The 19377-nt window shown below is 43.9% G+C and overlaps 1 protein-coding gene across 2 annotated transcripts; it reads right to left on the reverse strand.

The window, feature by feature from the left end:
• Nucleotides 1-9518: 9518 nt before the first annotated feature.
• Nucleotides 9519-17382, reverse strand: VGLL2 (vestigial like family member 2). 2 transcript variants are annotated; one of them, XM_023219086.2, is made up of 4 exons: nt 17096-17382; nt 14507-14816; nt 11950-12471; nt 9519-10636 (listed from the first exon to the last, which is right to left on the reverse strand). In XM_023219086.2, the coding sequence occupies exons 1-4, from the start codon at nt 17174-17176 to the stop codon at nt 10596-10598; spliced, it is 954 nt and encodes a 317-aa protein (XP_023074854.1). In that variant the 5' UTR covers nt 17177-17382; the 3' UTR covers nt 9519-10595. The 2 variants fall into 2 exon arrangements, with proteins under 2 accessions (XP_023074854.1, XP_023074855.1); XM_023219087.2 differs by lacking the exon at nt 11950-12471.
• Nucleotides 17383-19377: the final 1995 nt, after the last annotated feature.

The following is a 19377-nucleotide window of genomic DNA, read 5'->3' on the forward strand; positions in this document are numbered from 1 at the left end:
ACCAATGGAGATAAGGCAAACTTGTGGCTAGGGTGGCTTCAGAGCCCGGGAGAAAACAAGGACCTTTTCTGAGTTTCCCTGTCAAAAGGTAGAGGAAGGAATTAAAAGGCTGAGGAGTGGGAATGCTTAAGTAGATGTATAATGTGAAGCCAGAAGACCCACCAGAAGATGCAGCATTCGTCAAGGTCATCAGGAATGTGCTGATGAAAGGGGCCTCACAAGCATCACGAAGAAGCTCAGTGATGGTCTCCTCTGCAGGCAGAGCTTTTGGCAGGAGAGGCAGATCCAGAGCTGAGCATCCGTGGTCACGATGCAGGCCTAAAGTAATAGAGGCCAGATGGCTGCACTTGACCACCAGAAGCCAGGGACCCTCATCACTAATGACAGAGAGGACGCCAAAGGGGCTTGAGCAGAGAGATTGTGGAGATAGTTAATAAAGCATGTGTTAGTTTCTTCTCACACTGCTATGAAGAAATACCTGAGACTGGGTAATTTATAAAGGAAAGACATTTAATTGACTCACAGTTCTGCAGAGGTGGGGAGGCTTCAGGAAACTTAACAATCATGGCAGAAGTGGAAACAAAACATGTCCTTCACACAATGGCAGGAAGGAGAAGTGCTGAGCAAAGGGGGAAAAGTCCCTTATAAAACTAAGATCTCATGAGAACTCACGCACTATCACGAGAACAGCATTAGGATAACCACCCCCATGACTCAATGACCTCCCACCAGGTCCCTCCCATGACACATGGGGATTATGGGAGCTACAATTCAAGGTGAGATCTGGGTGGGGGATACAGGCAAACCGCATCAAAGCATGTTATCTGTAGGGCAAAATAAATGAACTTCCAGTCCTTAGCATCCAAAATCAGTAGAAGGCTTTATTAATCCAGGTTCTTAAGATAAACACAACTGATAGGATATATAAATAGATGATACATAGATAGATAGATAGATAGATAGATAGATAGATGAGATGGGACTTATTAAAGGGATTAGTTCTCATGATTATGGAGGTAGAGAAGTCCTGTGATTCGCCACCTGCAAGCTGGAAATCCAGGGAATTTAGTAGCCTGACTCAGTCCAAGTCTGAAGGCCTGAGAACCAGGGGAGCCAATGATGTAATGCTCTTTCCAAGGCAAAAGTCTGAGACCCTGCAGGGAGCAACTGGTGCAAGTTCCTGAATCTGAGGGCCAGAGAACCTGGACTTCTAATGGCCGAGGAAAGGAGAATATGGGTGTCTCAGCTGCAGAAGAAAGAATAAGAGCAAATTAGCTTTTCCTCTGCCTTTCTGTTCTATCCAGGCACCCAGCCAACTGGATGATGCCTATCCACATTCAATACAGAAAGATGTTTCTTACTTAGTCCACTGATTCAAATATCAATTTCTTTCAGAAACACACTTTCAGACATATACAGAAATAATGTGTTACCAGCTATCTGGGTATCTCTTAATCCAGTTAAGTTGACACCTAAAATTAACTATCACAAAGGCAAAAATGTGACACCTAAAGTTAATGATCACAAAAGCAAACTTGAAGAAACAGGGGGCTATCATGGTGTTTCTGATAAAAATTGTGATCCTTGCCCAATTCCCAGACCTGAGGCAATTTTTGGGTTTTCAAGAATGACAGTGGAAGGACCCTGCAACATCATCACAGGCATATACTGCAATGGGAACTACGGCCATGTGCTCCAGTGACTGTACACTGAAGGAAGGGGAATTCCCAGACATTTCAGACAGTTGAATACAGGGTCTGAGTTGATATGGGTATCCAGAAACCTGATGCATTACCATAGTCCTTCTGTTAAAGTGGGACTTATGGGAGCAGGTATTAAATTACATTCTGGCTAAAAGCTAACCTACAATGTGTCCACTTGGTCCACAGCCCCACCCAGTGGTCATTTTCCTACTCTTTAAATGTGTAATTGGGATCAACATATTTTGTGGTTGGCATAACCCCCTCACTGAATCTTTGGCCTGTGTGGCAAAAGATACCATAGTGTGGAAGGCCAAGTGGAAACCTTTAAAACTGGCCCCCTTTTCCTTCCCCTCCCTCAGCCCAAATTGTAAATCAAAAACAACACAAACCTCAGGTGGATGACAGTGATTAGTGCCACTATTAAAGATCTAAAGGTTTCAGGGTTCATGGCTTCTATCGTATCTCCATTTAATTCACTAGGGCTCCTGCCAAAACTGGATAGATCTTGGAGAATGAGTGTAGAATACTCTAAGTTAACTCCAATAATGGCCTCAGTTACAGTTGCTATGCCTGATGTAGTATATTTGCTAGAACATGTTAATAAGACTTCAAGTGCATGGTATGTGTCTTGGCATTTGCTTCTCAGAGGATCCAAACTTATGTATCATCCTATTGATGGGACAATTTAAAAGACTACTTAGGATAACTGCTCTTAAAGTTTAAACATATGGAGCTAACGGTTGCCCTTGACAAGTTTGTGTGTAGGGGAAGCTAAATTAAAACAGGTGCAGGAGAAAGTGAAAAAGTAAATGGAGAAAACAAAGATGACTCATTTAAGGCATTTTTCCATTTAAAGGGAGCAGAGAAGTGAGGTAGCAATTGGAAGAAGATGGGTCAAGGGAGGTTTTGTCTTGGGTTTGTGTGTGTTTTTAAAGACAGGAAATATTGCAGCTTGTGTTTATTAATGGGAATGCTTTAATAGAGAGGGAAAATAAATGATGCAGGATGAAGAGAAGATAATTGTTGAAATGATATCTTTGAGCAGAAGACAGAGATTGAGGCTCAGGATATAAGGGCAGGAAAAGGATATCTGATACTAATTGGCTCCTATGAAATGTGATAGAATCTCTCTCCACTCCTTTTAATAAGAGGATTTTCTTTAATGAAACAGGCTTCCAGCCAGATTTTCTTTTTCTAACTTGTACTCTAAACTTCAGATCAACCTGTATTTTAAAATTTGTTTCAATACAGTAAAATATTTTAATACACTGTGTTTTTTCATAATAATTGGTGATACCTGCTCAGTGGACTCAATATCTAGCTAAGGTTAATGCATATTGTAAGTCAAGGGCCAACAGAATGATCTGTAGGACTACTGCAATCTCAGAACTCCTAAACTTGTGTCATGAAATGTTGTTGCTACATAAGCACCAAATAAGTGGTGTAGCCATTAGTTGGTAAGAGTGCCCTAAGGGTGAGACCATATACTGTGGTCTAGTGGGGAGACAAGGTTTCGTAGAAGAGACAGAACTAATCTAGACTTGAAGAACAGATGGCATTTGATTAAGATGACGGTGAGGGTGAAGGTTTTCTAACCTGCTGGGAGGTAGGAATTCACAAGGACCTTCTGTGGAATATAAGAGAAAATGTTGCAGACTACTCAGGGGAACAGTCAATTACACACCCTTAATTCTCATTGTCCTTATTGTAAACAGGTTTAGGTACTCTGGTACCATCTTGTGTACCAGTGGGCTGAGTTCTTTCCCAATGATGACCTTGATATCCTCCTGAAAACTTAGACAAGATAGCTGTAAGTTAATTCTGATAATTGACATGGAGACACGGGATAGGCAAGCACAATAAATAGATCAGTAAACTAAAAGCTATCAGGTGAAACATTTTTTAGTGTCACTTCTAGAGCTTTTCTGTGTACAATAAGGGCAATGAGAATTAAGGGTGTGTAATTAGTTCAAATTAGAACTTCCTCTGATAAAGAAGAAAAAGTAAATATGCACCCTAAAGTAACACTAGAAAATGTGGCCAGAAGATTTTATGATGTGAAAAATACATACCGTTAAATTGTATAATTTATTTCATTTTAATATTTAATGTGTTGCCCTTGTTGCTGTTCTGTGACACAGGAAGATTCAGTGGTACCTGTACTTTCTGCCTCATTTGGATCTGTAAGACCCAACGATTGCATTAATTGGCAGCATGAGTATACACTATGACTGTGAAGCATTGTTTATTTTTCTTTTTTAGTTTCAATACTGTATATCTCAAGCAAAATTAAGAGATGGCAGTATTCCATGATAAATTTATAAAGTTTCCAGTCTTATCTATACACCATTCCTTAAACATCGAATGACCAGACATCCCAAGTTTCAATGTGAGATGATGGTGTCTGGTATTACTGTCTTAATTTATTAACTAGTTTGGAACTGTTAAGTATAAAATTGTGAATAATTCTTCATCTCACCAATTCCAGTTGAATATAACCTCATAGTTGTTTTCCCTCAGGGTGTAGGCCTTTTCCCCGGATCATTTGTTATGTCTTTAAAAAAGTATAAGTGAAGAATATGTTTTTAAAAGAAGTATTTGAACAAGGAGGAACAAACATCATAAGCCCTGTTCTCTATGTTTCTTACCAATATCTGTCCATCAGCGACCTTTGTCAGTTTCTGAGTGTAGAGAAGAAACCGCCTGAGGTAAAAATGGGATCTCACACTCCACAAAGCAAGGTGGAATACTACTTGGAATATCACTAATACAGTACCATTAGGTAGTGCTTCTAAAGATATCAGAAAATCCCATCAAAAAGCTGGTACAATGAATAAAAAGTCATTTGATACTAGAGGGAAAAAATCCAATTGCTTATACATTGTATACATTGGGTATAACAGATTATACATTGAGTAAAATACTCTTAGAAAAAGAAAACATGAAACAGGATTGTACCGGTAAAAATAAATTTAAAAATAAATCATTTTTAATCCAATTTCTTGATAATACCATTATTGCCGAAGGGCCAATAATGTAGTTGCCAAAAATAAGAGCAACACTATAGTTTGAGAATTAGCAGGAAAAGAAATGAGTTCGGGACATTCCCGTCAATGATCTCAATCATAATTGTTGTTTCTAGCAAGCGTGTGCTTAGAATTTTAAGATCCTTAATTTTTGTCTCTGAGTGAAAATAATTTTTATTTAAGTATTCTAAAGAAGCTTCCAAATTACAACGTAAATGGAATATTTTCCTAGTTGTAAATACAGTAGAGATTAAAGTATGTACTCCAAAAACACACATTGGTAAAAATTTCTAATTGCCTACTAGATCATTTAGAGTGGTGCAAATATTGATTAGGAATAAAAAAAGTTCTAATTCTTTAATTTCACTTTTGAAAGTTTACTTTACCTTTAACCTAAATTTCTTACATGTAGTAATAATATATTTATTCATTTATACATTTTTGATAGAAAGTGGAAACAATTATGAGAGGATAGTTTGAGCAAAGCCATTGTAGCCATTTTGAAACACCTGGAGATAAGCAGAAGTAGAGCTTACTGAGTCTAAGGACAAAACAAAGGAATAGGAAACATGCTGCTGCTGCTTTTCTAAGTGAAATAACTGAATTCCAGAAAGACAGAGCAAATTCGGATGTCTCCATTTTTGTTTTAGAGGAGCTTAGTTTCACAAGAATACACCAGAAACTCACAGAAATACTATAATTTGAGGTAGATCTGACACTGTGTTGTGGAGAACTTCAGATTTTTCTCCTACTGAGTTAACTCAGTAATTTTAAAGTGAAAAATTCCAAATGAAGGGTCACATGCTTTACCAAAGTAATAATTATTCTAGTAAGGTACATATATAGACACACATTCTAATAAGGTGTGTGTATATATACACATATGTATATATATACACACACATACATGCACATAATGTATGTATTTCTCTAAAGATTAAAAATTATTCAGCAAAAATCTTACTCTTTTTCCTAGAAAAGAAAATTTGCCTGTCTCTTAAAGTCAACTTGGATTAGCAGAATCACCTCTGCTGACACTTGTCAGTGGCCACTCCTTGCCTGGACATGATATTTGGAGGTCGTGGCTGGAAACAAATGGGAGCTGTTTTTGGAGGCTGCATTGCCTTTTTAGGTTATAAGGGTCTCTCTGTGTTTAGGATAACATGATTGACAGCTCCATTCTAGCTCCAATTAGCACCCTATAATTTATTAGCTTCTGCTTTCAGATTATGCGTTAACTTCACAAATATTTCAACCACGGAAACAGCAGCTATCAAGTGTCTCTTTCCTGATCCAGCCCTCTGGGGCTGGATTGAAATACAAGGAAAGAGCAGTACAGTTGGTCTGTCAAGTGAGAATAATCATTTGTGCCTGTGTCTGTCTGAGGGCATAATGTCTCTGATTTCTCTTTAGGTCTGCATCTGTGTGTGTGTGTGTGTGCGCGTGCACGTGTGTGTGTGTGTGTGTGTGTGTGTGTGTATTTGTGGATAGATTCTATTGTGCAGACACCATATTTGTATTACTATAGCTTTATATTTATAGGCAATAAGCAAGAGTTGGTATTTAGGAAATGTGAAATTTATGTTTGCTTAACCCTGCTGCTTTTATAAATTTCACAATTTCAGTTACATGCAGACAGCAACGGTAATAATGATACTGTTTTATATTTATTCCTTTACTCTAGATTTTAGGAATGTATAATAAATCCTAAAAATCTAGTAAGAAAAAATGAAACATACAGAGGAAACAGCTTGGCGAGTACAATAAAAATGTGAACTATTTGCACGCGAATTGTCAACAAACTGTTAAAGCAATTTTACAAAGTGATCTTAGGATTTTCAGTTTCATTTATTTTTAAAGTATTTTCACATCTTTCCATTTTTCTTCCATGCTTAGATGACATCCTAATGAATTACATTAATAAATTCAATGTATGGACATAGCATTTACATGAAAGCAGTTTGTTTAATTCTATTTATTTTTTATCCCCTCCAACTCCAAAGTAATTGATCACTAAGTGCTTAAAGACAGAGCTTCTTTATTTTGACAGAATATGTGCACGCCCGCACAGAAATGCAGGCTTTTTGATTCTAAGCAAAATGAAAATTAAAGTTACCTGAAGAGTTGTTTTTTCCAGATGCAGAAGGGCACAGGAAATACAGTACTTACCCAGAGAGAGCGAAAAGAGAAGTGTTCAGCATGGTTTCTGAGTCTCAACACCCGCCATCTCCCAACCAGACCCAAATCAATCTTAAGATATTGCTAGAATTTGCCATGCATTTAAATAGAACTTCAAAGGGGAAATGAGACGGGATGGCAACTCTTTTTACACTGAAGGAATAGAACAGATAGAATTCCCTGTAGCTGGGTGACCGAATTCTCAGCCAGAGGGCAATCGGCAAAAGGATTACTTGGTGGTGGAGAGCCGTCTCTTTCCTTTTCATCACCTCTCCTTCGACCAAGGCCAAGTGCAAAGAGAAAGCTGTGGGCAAAGAGGACACTAGTGCCAAAGGGGGTGATTAGAGGAGAATGTAACCCTTCTCTGAGCCCCCTGACCAGGTATAACATACGTAAAAAAGTCATGTTTGCCTTTCCTCATGCCATCCCTCGTGTCCTTGAATGTCCTTTTTTCAACTGCTGGAACGTTATCGAATCTGCATGGTTTGACTACTATTAGCAAGACAGGTATGAGAGTTCATATTTTGTGTGACTTGAAGTAAGCCCGAAGAATGTCAGTTGGGGCTACCATTTCTCCAAAGTTCTCTTTGATGCTCTTATTACACAGAACTGAATCATTATGGATCTAGGTCATCTTGCATTTCTACCTTAGGAAGGTGTGGAATGGAGAGAAATGCTGTGGTTCGTGTGTCATACGTGCCAGGTCGCTGGAGCCTGGACTGGCTCAGCAGTCTGGACGGTCTGTTCAGGACCGCCCCAAAGGCCAGTTCCAGTGAATGAGTCTTCTCACCAGCAACCTGATATTCGGGTCAGATGTAGCTTAGGAGAGAAGTTTCAGTAATCAGAACCTTGTGGGTGGGCAAATGTTCCCTGTGGGTTCCGATCACAGATCTTGTGAGTGTTAACGCAGGTGGGGTACAGGTAACCAGCCTCTTCCAGTGGGGAGTACGTGGAGATGTCCGGCAGATAATGCACTGCCATGCTTTCTTCAACAGTATATTTAGTAGCAAATTCTGAAAAGTGCACTGGGACTTAATGCATTTTATTTACACTTGTATATACCAGGGATTCATGCCAGTGGAACATGGATTAAAAAAATCCACAGAGAAGTCCAAAGTTAATTTTAGTTATTGCTTCAATGTCCAAACCTCAGGCTAACCCTTACACAGCTTGATTAGGTTGGGTGTGAAGAATTTCAGAGTGGTGAAGGCTGTTAAATACTGAAGTGAATAAGAGAACCAATAATAATTCCCTCCTGGAGAATAGAGAGCTGTACCTGACTGAATGGTCTAAGTAGTGTTATTTGATGGAGTTTGGACAATGTCTTGTGACAGTTCTTTTGAGAATTGGGATTCTGTAAGTGCTACCAAAGCATCATCAATCTGTGCTTCTCTGACTCTTTTCCTTTCTTTGTACATCTATTGTGGAGAAAATAAGCCCAACGTTGAAAAGCAAAGAGACAAATCAGAACTGGACAAGCAGTCACGCAGTGAATAACAGTGCAGCCCTGCACGGGGGCTACCCAGGTTTTCAACCTAACTTTGCCACTGATGAGCTTCATAACTAGGCAAATTATTTCTCCTCTGTGTGCCTTAGTTTTCTAATAGGTAAGAAGGAGAACATCATAATAAATGCCATATAGAATTGTTGTGAGGTTTAAATGAGTTAATCTGTAGAGATCAGTGCCCAGTGCATGATAAACAATTAACATTAGTTATGATTATTGCTTTCACATGTGATGCATGTAATCCTAGAGTATCTTCCATCAGAGTGCAAACCATATTTCTGGAATGATCATATGTACTTCACAGGTAGCCAAATGACAGAAAGAGGGTATGGGGAGCTCTGCCAAGCTCATGCTGTGAGTTAGATCCCTTAACTGCTTCCAATTCTTGAGACTTATCCAAGATAAATTATGTTTGCCTCTCGTGTTATAATGAAGATCAAGATTTGGACTAATATTTTTATGCATTAACTAGGTACAAGGGCAATTTGAGCAGCACACAGAATCTCTCTACCAGACACTTTTGTGAAAGAACAGAAATAACTTTGGCATCAAGAAGAAACAAGGGGAAAAAACTACCAGTTTCTTTCTTAAACATCTTCTTTGCCTAGTGAGAGATTTTGTTTCTTAGCCTAGTTTATTAAAATATAAAATAGCCAATATTTCAAAAACACTTTTAACTGATGACTCTACTGTCTTGAGTCTAGAATTAAACATGTAACAGTAATTCTTTTCTGGAAAATAATAAATCTGTACTTGACTGAATGGTCTACAGGTAGTGCTTTTTGTATCTCTTTGCTTCTCACTTCTGAATGCTAACAGGCAAGCCCTTGGCCTCTGTAGGCCACAATTTTCTTATCTGTAAAACAGACAGGAGCACCTAACTTCTCATTCTCCAAGGCTGATGTGAGATGGAAACAGCTAACATATTCATAGCACAGCAAACACGGTGGAAACACGGAAAGACCTATCTATCTATCTATCTACATCTGTCTATATCTATACATATGTAATGCTACTGACATCAAATCATACTACTGTGTTATTCTATTCTACTAGAAAAAAACTAAGTTATTTATTTTCTTTTTATGAAACAACACAGTGAACTCATAGTAAATAGACATCTTTAATGTTCATCTCTTCTTCCTTATCACCTTCAGCTTTGCCCACACACAGACCCGTTCCCCTGCCCCAACACTAAAGTGACCAAATCACAACCAGAGAGGCTGAGAAAAAAATTCGAGGTAATGGAGACTTCATGTACATTTCTTCCCCTTGTGGCGATTCCTAGTTGTTCTCCATGGAGACAGTTGGGGTCTTTCCTTGCTTTTTATATCCAGAGGATACAGGGACAGAATTCGTGGGAGAGAAGGCAGAGAAGGGTTTCTTCTTTCATCGTAAAATGTTCCTTGTAAAAAACATGATATATATGCATACATATATATATATATATAATATATCCAGTGCAATTGCAATTGTTCTGCCAAATACTGAGAAGTGCCACCTTGGGTGATGTATTTCTGGAGTTTTAAACAGTTGTCTAACAACAGCTGCATTTTAGTAAGACTTGGGCAGGTGGCTCCAGATAAGCCGCTTGCCACTCACATTCAGGCTGAGGCTTCCATGTTCACAGTCCAAAGGAAAAAAATGTATCTTTGCGTCTGGAGTGGGCATTGTAGGGAAGGGATGGGCAGGAAGAGATCTGGAGGCTGAGAGGTGAGGAAGAAGGAATTGACTTCTCTTTACTTCTCTACCACAGTCTTAGATGCAAGTACACATACAATTTAAAACCTGACAGTAGTAGTGCTATAATCACACTACCTAACCAAATAATTCACATCAGCATAAAAAATATTCACACCAAAAAGTTTCATTTTCTTTCCCCCGTTCCAAGAAAGCTTATGATATCATATCACCTGACTCAGCAATCTCACCACAGATATTTCCAGTGATTCGGCCAAAAGTCGTTAAACATAACTCGGAGTCTTTGGATTTGCTCTTTCAGCAGCAGGACTTATTTTTAGATGAATTTCTGTAGTTGTGGTTTTTGGTTTTCCCAATACACTGAGAAGTCTGAAGTCTCTGCCTTCCCCCATGTCCTCATCCACGAAGTGAGAGGCACAGATGCTGAGCCTCCAAGGCTGGTCAGAAGGGAAGGGGAAGGGGAAACCCTGGGTCAGCAGATCAGCTCAGGAGGGATGCACCACAGAGGGAATAACGACGAGCTGCAAACCAAGATCAGAAGCTGTTACAAACCCACTCCATTTCAGCTCTGAGTGCCATCAATTGCACCATGCAGAGACCTACAGGGAAGAAGGTGGGCGGTCTAAAACCAGTACACATCCTTGCTTTTGTCCTGAGGTTGCAAACCTGAAAATAGAGAGAAGATAAAGGAGAGAGAGGAGGTGGAGAGAGAGAGAAAGAAGAAGGAGGAGGAGGAGGAGGAGGAAGAGAAAGGGAGGGAGAAAGAAGGAATGGGGGAGGGAAGGCACAAGATATTGAAGGAAAGAAAGACAAAACACTACTGTTTTACTGTGAAAGTCACAGACTTCACCTAAAGTTGGGGGCGGGGCGGGGGGTCGGTGACTGAAAGTAAAAGCAAAGCAAACAGAAAAGTCAAATCACCTGAGGAAAGGGGCAGTGGGCAGACTATAAACCCAGCGATCTCACTTATTATATGACTATTTCTTTCATTTGCCCTAAAAATAAGAAAAGACAGCAAAAAAGCAAATCCTTATTAGACTGTACGTTTCAAATACTTTAAGCCAAAGACTTAGGATTGTCATTTTAAAATATTCTTTAAGATTTACATTTTTAAGAGATCTATTTTATTTAGCAACTAACTTGATATCAGGATCGCATTTTTCTTTCCTTACAACTGTCACTACGTGACAAGATTACAGGAAGATTTTAAATTGTACTCTCAGCAGCTACTCTAGATCAGCGCTGTCCAATAGAAATATAACGGGAGCCATAAGCATAATTCTAAATATTCTAGTAGCCACAATTGGAAAAAAAGTAAAAAGAAAGAGATGAAAATTAATTTTTATAATCGATATGCAATGTGTCAAAAATATTTCAACATGTAATCAATATAAAAGTATTAACGAGATGAAGCTTACATTCTTTTTCTGCACGAAGATTTGGAAATCCGGTGTGTGTTATACACTGACAGTACATCTTAATTCGGCCTCACCACCTGCCAAGTGCTCAGTAGCCCCATGTGGCTAGTGGCTACAGTATTGAACAGCGCAGAGCGAGAACTTTTCCTCTAAATTTTATTGTTGTTGTTGTTGTTGTTGTTATTATTATTATTATTTTAAAAGCCCTCTGTAACATTTACCAGCCAGGTTAGGGTAGGGTCCTACTACACGCATGGCACAGGGCCATCTATCAGTGGAAACACGACCGTGGCATGTAGATCCTTGGGTCAGAGAATTAAAGGTGTCCAAGGAGGATTAAGGGGGTCTAGGTACAGCGCAGGGTCGGGTACGGGGCCCAGGGGCTCCGCGGAGACCAAACTTCTTCCTCTGCTTACCTGAGTCCACGCTGAGGCCCAGACCCTGGGCCACGTCTCCCGAGGGGCTCGAGAAGGGCCCCCCGGGCCCGGCCCACGCGGCGCCCGCCGGCTCGCCCTTGCCGGAGAGCTCGCAGGGAGGACTACCGGGCGCGGGCGCTGGGGCGGGTGCGAGGCGGGCCGGGCGCCCTGAGGCGGCTGGCATCAGCAGCGGCCCATAGCGCGGGTCGAAGTGAGGCGCGTAGACTTCGTGCACCGCGGCGGGGCGCGGGTAGGGGGCGGCCTGGGCGCCGAGGGCGCCGCCCAGGGCGTAGGGGTGATGCGGGTGCGCGTGGTGCGGGTGCGCGTGGTGCCAGGGCTCGGTGGCGCCCTGGTGCAGGTGGCCATGCAGCGCGGCGGGCGAGTAGGGGTCGGCGGCGGCGAAGGGCAGCTCCGAGTGCGCGGTGGCCAGAGGGCTGCCCAGCGGCGCGGGCACCGGCGCCTGGTACGCGCTGTTCCAGAAGGAGGCGGGGAAGCTGCGCTGGCTCATCGGGAAGGAGCAGTCTGTGGGCCGGAGAGGCGGATTGGAGGAAAGGAAGAGAGGTGCGTGTCACTGCGGCGGGAATCAGCGCCGACCTGCACGCCCCGCCCGCCCGAGAGCCGAAGGCGCCAGGCGGGCACACGGCTAGCTAGCCACGGTCGGCCCCAGACCCTGAAAGCGGGGGCGGGGGAACTGTGAAAGCGAGATGGGGGAAGTGCAAAGTGGGGGCTTCTGGGAACCCCCTGAGGAGGAGGCCTGCTTCCTCCCATTTCGCAGCCTGGTCCTCAGGGCGGAAACCTAGTGGCGGGGAGAGTAGTAACAGCGGAGAGACTCCTTCCCCGACTCGAGTCCTTGAAGCTCAAGCAGCTTCCCGAGACTCAGCGCAGACACGGCCTCCCTTTCCCAGCCTTAACGTCTCCTCAAGCTAAAGATACCGCTTCCCACTCTTGGGCGGCCGCCTAGTGATCGCACTAACCCCCTCTCGCGTTTCAGCCGTCTTGCTCCAGAAAATGTGTCCCCCCCAACCCAACGTCTCTGACACACTGAAAGTCCATCGACATATTTTGAAGTCCTGCTATTATTAGTTTTCTTTCTAGAAACCTTCTTTCAAATATTTTTCTCCAAGAACTCAAGCAAAAGAGTAAACTAGTCACCTTAAAGGGCAGCTCTATTATTTGCACAGAAGGACACGAATAGACAGGTCTTTTATCCTAAGTTTTCATTAACTTTCTGCATGAAAGCAAGGATGCCAGGGATAATAATAATTATTATTACTATTGTCAGTTTCACTGTTGGTTCCTAGCCCGTGATAGCATTTTAAGAGAACAGCATTTAGATCAAATTTGTTGCCATTAGTAAGAAGGGAGAGAAAGACAGATACGTAATTCATGGAGCCTTTATGGAACACCTCCTCTGTAGAAGGCATCTGCACTATATACTAGAGAATTTAAATGATTTGCAAATGCATTCTAAGTGGTGAAGAATCTTCCTGTTAAACATATTTAGACAGAGAATAAAAAGAATGTGTTTAAAATGAATGTTTTTTGGATCTTGTCTAAGGGCAAGGCTTATGCAAACTGCCAGAGTCTCCTAAGGAAAAAAAAAGGGGGTGAAGGTTGTCATTTCCCTCCCAAAGACAAATGAAAATTTGTTTTAGTTTTTACAACAAAGTCCTCCTTTCTCCCCTTGGTACTCATCAAATACCGCTTAGTGAACCAAGTTTACTTAATTCTTCCCCCACTTTGTCTTGTTGGTAATAAAGGAAAGTTGAGATTTCAGAATAGAAGGGAGATTTAGTTGAGTTGTCCAACACATAATTGTCCTAGGGTAGAAAAAGCAGTGCTTTTGTGGGGGAAGGTAGAAAAATAAAAAGGGGATGTGTTTCGGGAAAACTCTTAGAGGTGTTTTGGCTGTATCTAAATTTTTGTTTCTTTGTTATTTTAGTTGCTATTGAGACGCTTCTGCTTCAAGAGTTCTCAATTAATTGGAGCCTGGTGAAAGGCAAAGGTAGGTTTTTGGAGACATTCTCAAGCATGTTTTGTCTGTATGGAGCTCTAGAACTGTTTCCTCTGGGAAAATGTTTGCAAATTGGGAAAGTGTTCTTGAAGTCCTTGGCAATGAAGCTCCTTTGCTCACTGGGTTGGGAGGGTGCTGGAAACCTCACATTTTTGACAGCATCAATTTTCTTGTTGGAGTCTTACAGCCTTCTCTGGGGATAGTTAGGAGGGTAAGTGTTATTCTAATTTAAGAAAGCAGTAAATAAAGTGACCTCAAAGAGGTTCAGAGACTTGTCCAAGGTTATATTGCTAAGAAGTGGTGGAACCAACACACAAACCTAGGTCTTCCAATTCCAAGCATAGTGTTTTTTTACAAGGATTTTATTTTTTCTTATACCCATGCCCTTTACTCCTGCATTTTCCTTACCCTTTCCAAATGCTCCTCTGCACACCTTCTCTGACACCTAATATTCTTTCAGCTGCATATTTTTAGGCTCCTGTAGGTGAACCCCAGGCTGAAAGGACCCTCTATGGGTCCTTCCCAGCAGGGCCCCATACTCACCTCGCCAGGGCCCAGAGCTCCTTGGTGCTTTGCTGCTGGTACAGCTGGGAGAGTAGCTGCTGGGTTGACTCAGGGCCCTGCTGAAATGTTCATCCACCACGGAGCTGATGTCCCCCTGGAAATAAGTGAAGAGGACGCAGCGGGAGTTGATGTACTCTGCCTCTGGTGGGCGCTCTTTCTCTGGGCTGCCTTCTTCCTCTTTTATACTGGCTGGGGTTTGGCTGGAAAATGAGGAGCTGCCGCTGCCACTGCTGCTGGGGCTGGCATTGCACTCCTGGGCTTCCTGCATTTTGGAGTAATAGGCTAGTTTCTGTTCAGAGAGAGAATGAACAGAGATGTCAGTTTCAAAAGCGATGGCAAATTCGGTTCAGACTAACTCCCTCATCCTAATCCCTAAGGTATTCATGGGGAAACTGGCACATGGGCCTAAGCCTTGTGCTGTTAGCATAAAACTAGCAATAGTGGGGCACCATAGTTAGCAGGCTTCCCAACCTGCACCCAAGCAAGGGCGAGCTTCCTTAAAGGAAGATTGCTGTCCTTGGTCCCTCTGACTCCTGGAAAATTTCTCCTAAAATGTCTGGGTAAAGGTCTCAGGAGACGCCTAAGCAGATAGGTTTGGAGCTGAATTTGACCTCATAGCTGGGCTCAGGGCAGATATATTTTTAAAATCAGACTCCAAGGGTAAAGGGCACCCAAGTACAGTTAGAACCTGACTGTTCCCTGCCTGAGAACCCAGGGCAGAAGCACAGGATACAGGATAAACATCCTCCTGAGGAAATAGGAGCGGGGGCAACCCACTACCCCTACAAAATCCACTCCCTGCAACTGCGGATGTGTGAAGGAAGGCAACCAGGAATATAAAGGAAGAAATTTTACATTTAGTAATGAACTGTGTGGGGTAAAAATCTGGGGTAACATGACTGGGGAAATACGGATCATTTTAATAAATGTAAGTTGATATTTGTTTGATTACCCCTACATCAGTTTTTAAACAGATCTTCTCTTTAATAAGGAAAGACCAGTGGATTATGAGTATTTCTACCCCATCATCTCCACACACATTGAGGAAATGATAAAAAGGAGCAGACAGAAGAAAGTTAAGAACCTGGCTGTGAGGTGGTGTAAATCGCCATGTCTGATAGTGATTTTAAAAAGCAAGCGCAGCTTCTTTGAACATTTTCTTAGAAATGAGCAACGGACTGAAAGAAGTGTTAAAACATGCTGCAGGCAGAGATGGCCTTGAAGAGGCGGCCCGAGTCATACAAAAATGAACAGAGATCTTCATGCAATAGATTGGTTCAGGGTCTGGGAGGAGAAAGGGCCAATCAGAAAACCAATCCACCTCTCTCCTCTTGGCTTGCCATAGTCCCACCCTGGGAAGAAGTACATTTCAGAAGCTGGAGCCAAAACGTTTGAGTTATTTGGGGCCAAAACGATGTAAGATTTAGCAATATCACCACTTCCTAAATGCCATCGTCCCCTACAATGAGTAACTCTGATGATTCCTAAAATTAACACGGAGGCAAAACAAACTACAAGTTGTGAAGTTTAAAAGAGGAGAAGAGGAGGTAAAAAAACAAAAAGCCCTACCCGGTCCATCATTAATTCATCGGGAAATTTCCGAATAGACATTCTAAATTTGCAGACAAAATTAGCAAAAGCATCCACTGGGGCATTGGGGTGTATTTCAATTTCCCCAAAGTAGGTTTCCAACCCGGAGGGGACCCCTACTGTCTCCCAGGTGTATGATTTCATTCTTTTCCTGCACTACTGTCCTCAGTTTCTGCTACCTCAGCTGAGGAAACGGAAGGAAAATGGTTCAGACAGACGCTGCCTGAAGAAAAGAGAAATTGGCAGAATTAAATGGAACTCGAAGAGTTTGCAGAAGCCGGGTTGAGTGGTCTTCTTAAAGTGTTAGTTGGGAGCCGGGCCTCCCCATTCAGCTACTCAGGCTGGAGAAAGGCAAAGTATTGTCTATCAAGCTCGCCTCTGCCGGGTCAATCGTACTCCGGAAAATACTCCCAGAACTTCGCAAAGGAAAAATTATAAAACTGCGTGGTGCTCTTTGAAACGAATTCGCTGGATCTGGAATTAATTGCCCTGGTCTCCAGAGAATTGAAACGGAAGAAATTATTCCTAAGACGAACTTGCAAGGATGAGAACACTGGCCCTTACATCTCAGACAGAGGCTGGCCTTTGCTTTTGGTTTTGTTGTTACTTTCACCATTGGGACCAAAGTTTGGTTTTTCCCTGCGTCGGCTTTGCCTGCATTTCCTGGTACCTGCACCTGGCTTGGAAGAATCTGGAGTCCGATAGACCCTAAGAAGAAAATCCAGCCCGTGCCATCGAAGACCTAGGCTCACATTAGCAGGGCTTAGCTGCTTCCCGAGAGCAAACAGGCGAGCTAAAGGGGTTAGCTAATTGCACTACCAAGTGGGGGCGGCTCCGGCAATCCCGGCATCCCGGCTGCGCGCGCCCTGGTCGGACGCCCGAGACGCGCGGAGGCGCAGCGGACCTGCAGTATAGGCCGTGCCGCCGCAAGCCGGGGGCGCGCCACTCCTCCCCAAAATCCCCGGAGGAGACACGTACCTGGTGGTAGGGGGTGTAGGCGGCTGCGAAGTAGGGCTGCGGAGGACCATAGACTTGGTACATAACATCCAGACAGCTCATGACTCTCCGCAGCGGAGACGGTTAAGTGTCTTTTCATTAACTCTCCTTCCCCGGAGCTCAGGGGTGCTGCATGGGCGGCGCTTGGACCCGAGCTCCGGAGTCATCAGGCGGAGCGAGGTCAGCGCGCTCCGCGGCTCGAAATCCCGCTGGCTCACTCCCCTCCCACTCCTGCGATTTTACTACAGACCGCGCTCCAGGGCAGAAGCGCCTGAGCTCCCGCTAGTGGGCATTTAAAGCCCACGCCCGGCGGGCGTGCTGACGCCACTCGGGGGCTGCGGGGCGGGAGGGGGTGGTGGGGGGCGGGGACCGGGGGGCCAATGGGGAGCCAGGGACGCCTGTTGGAGGCGCAGCCGTGTGTTTCCCGGGGCCCCCCTCCCACAAGCATGAGGCCACGGGTGCAGGAGACTATGCGGTTCTCAGCGGATCCGAGGCTTCGCACCGCGAGCAGGAATCTCCCAGGACAAAATAGGAGACAGAGAGAAAGAGAGAGAAGGCGGCGGGGACGGAGGGATCCGGGCTCATACACGCAGAGAAAGAAAGTTGGAGAAAGGTCTCTTAGGAGAGCCTTTGTCTCGTACTGTAGAGTTGAGTGGGTGCTTCCAGAAGTGCCCAGGTAGGGCAGATTCTCTGCTTTCGGCTCCTGATGATCTGTGGGGAGGACGGTGCTGTCCCTTGGAATCCCCTAGGGAGTCGGGGTCGTTGCAGACAGGAGGTGGGAGTCCGGGTACTCCTCCAGGGCGTGGAGGAGCTCCCTCTGCGGGGAAATGGCAGTGACTGAAACCTGTCACCGCTGTCCTCTAATCCACTTCCTTTCGCTCCCTTTAACCTGGTCCTCCCGCCGCCTGTCCCACAGCCCAATTCTGCTCTCTTGGGCCGTGCCCTTCAGTCCCTCTAAAGTTCGATCCTGCTCCTTTCTCTTTGATGTTCTTCACCCGAACCCGTTAGCTTCGCATAGATCTCTCCCCGCCTCCGGCTGCTCCAGGTGTGAGCTGCTTTCCAGGAGTCCAGGAGGCTTTACTTGGCCCCGGACGCCTGGCTTTCCATGCTAGGGTCTCCTTGGCCGGCGTCCTTTAAAGTCTTGGCAACTTTGGGGACAAGGACTCGTTGGCGCTGAGAAGCAGCACACTAGGACCCGCACATAGAGAGGTCTTTTGCTGCCTATTCAGCCGGTAATACCAGCTGCGATGGTATGTTTCATTTTGGAGAGCTGGAAATATATGCACTCCAACTATAAAACCTTCACCCCTTTGTCTCTCAGGCGCTCCCTGAGAGCTCTGCTGGCTTCGCCCTCCTTCCTGTGACCCTCCCCATCCTTCTCAAGCCTACCCCCCACCAAGCCCTCTAGAAAGGGGGGGTGTAACAGTGGAGTCTTCAGTCCTATAAGTTTAGGAATGCATTGAGACAAGGCTATCTCCATGGCTGGGTCAGGTGGTGGAAGGGGCATTACGGGAATAGTGGCGGGCCAGCCTTGGGGGACCAAGGGAACAGGTTGGGAGCATTAAGAGTCTAAACTCAAGAAAGAGGCAGCATGGATTTCAAACCTTAGTTATTCCCCCACCTTAAACACAACAGAAAGTGTTTATAGATTGTCAAGCTATAAGACTGAATAAATGAACCCTTGAGGATCTATTTGTGTTTTAAAAGTAAGTATTTTAAGCCAAATTGTTTTAGGGTTGCGGTTTTGGTTTTGCCCCATTTATAGATGGGAAATGGCTCTGTGTCTCCAACTGCTTGTAACTGGTGAGCCGTCTTGAGAGATTCGACAGTTTCATTAATTAACTACAATGTAATCTATGTAAAGTTATGTAATCAATGAAAAGTTAAAATAAAGACACTCTTGTAGACATTTCCATGCAAACCTTTTTAGGGGCCAAGCTGCCTCTTGGATGAACTCCGCCGGCTTCTTTAGCTTCTGATTATCCAGGCGCAAGGGTGAAACAGAACATCCACCCCACCTCCATCCCAATGCGCCCTCCCTAGGAGTTTCTGCTGATAGGTACAACCGCTTATGAGCGTTTTCTTTGGGGCAAGAGGGGAAACCCTTATCCGAAGAGCCACAGTGCTCTCTTCTGTGTGCGGGAGATGGGGACTTCAGGTCCCAGTCTCGCTGGCCGCTGCTGCGCACCCTTTCTGCTGGGTCCGTTCCACCCAGGCCCGCAGGAGTACAGGTGCCAATGCAACCATCGCTCCAGGGACGCCGC

This window comes from Piliocolobus tephrosceles, chromosome 5 (assembly GCF_002776525.5).
Source record: "Piliocolobus tephrosceles isolate RC106 chromosome 5, ASM277652v3, whole genome shotgun sequence".
NCBI classification, from domain to species: domain Eukaryota; kingdom Metazoa; phylum Chordata; class Mammalia; order Primates; family Cercopithecidae; genus Piliocolobus; species Piliocolobus tephrosceles.

Coding starts and splice junctions, on each gene's coding strand:
- VGLL2 (XM_023219086.2), bottom strand. CDS start 17,176: ATGAGCTGTCTGGATGTTATGTACCAAGTCTATGGTCCTCCGCAGCCC. Junction 14,817..17,095: donor CCTACACCCCCTACCACCAG/GTACGTGTCTCC, acceptor CTCTCTGAACAG/AAACTAGCCTATTACTCCAA. Junction 12,472..14,506: donor GAGCTCTGGGCCCTGGCGAG/GTGAGTATGGGG, acceptor TCCGGCCCACAG/ACTGCTCCTTCCCGATGAGC.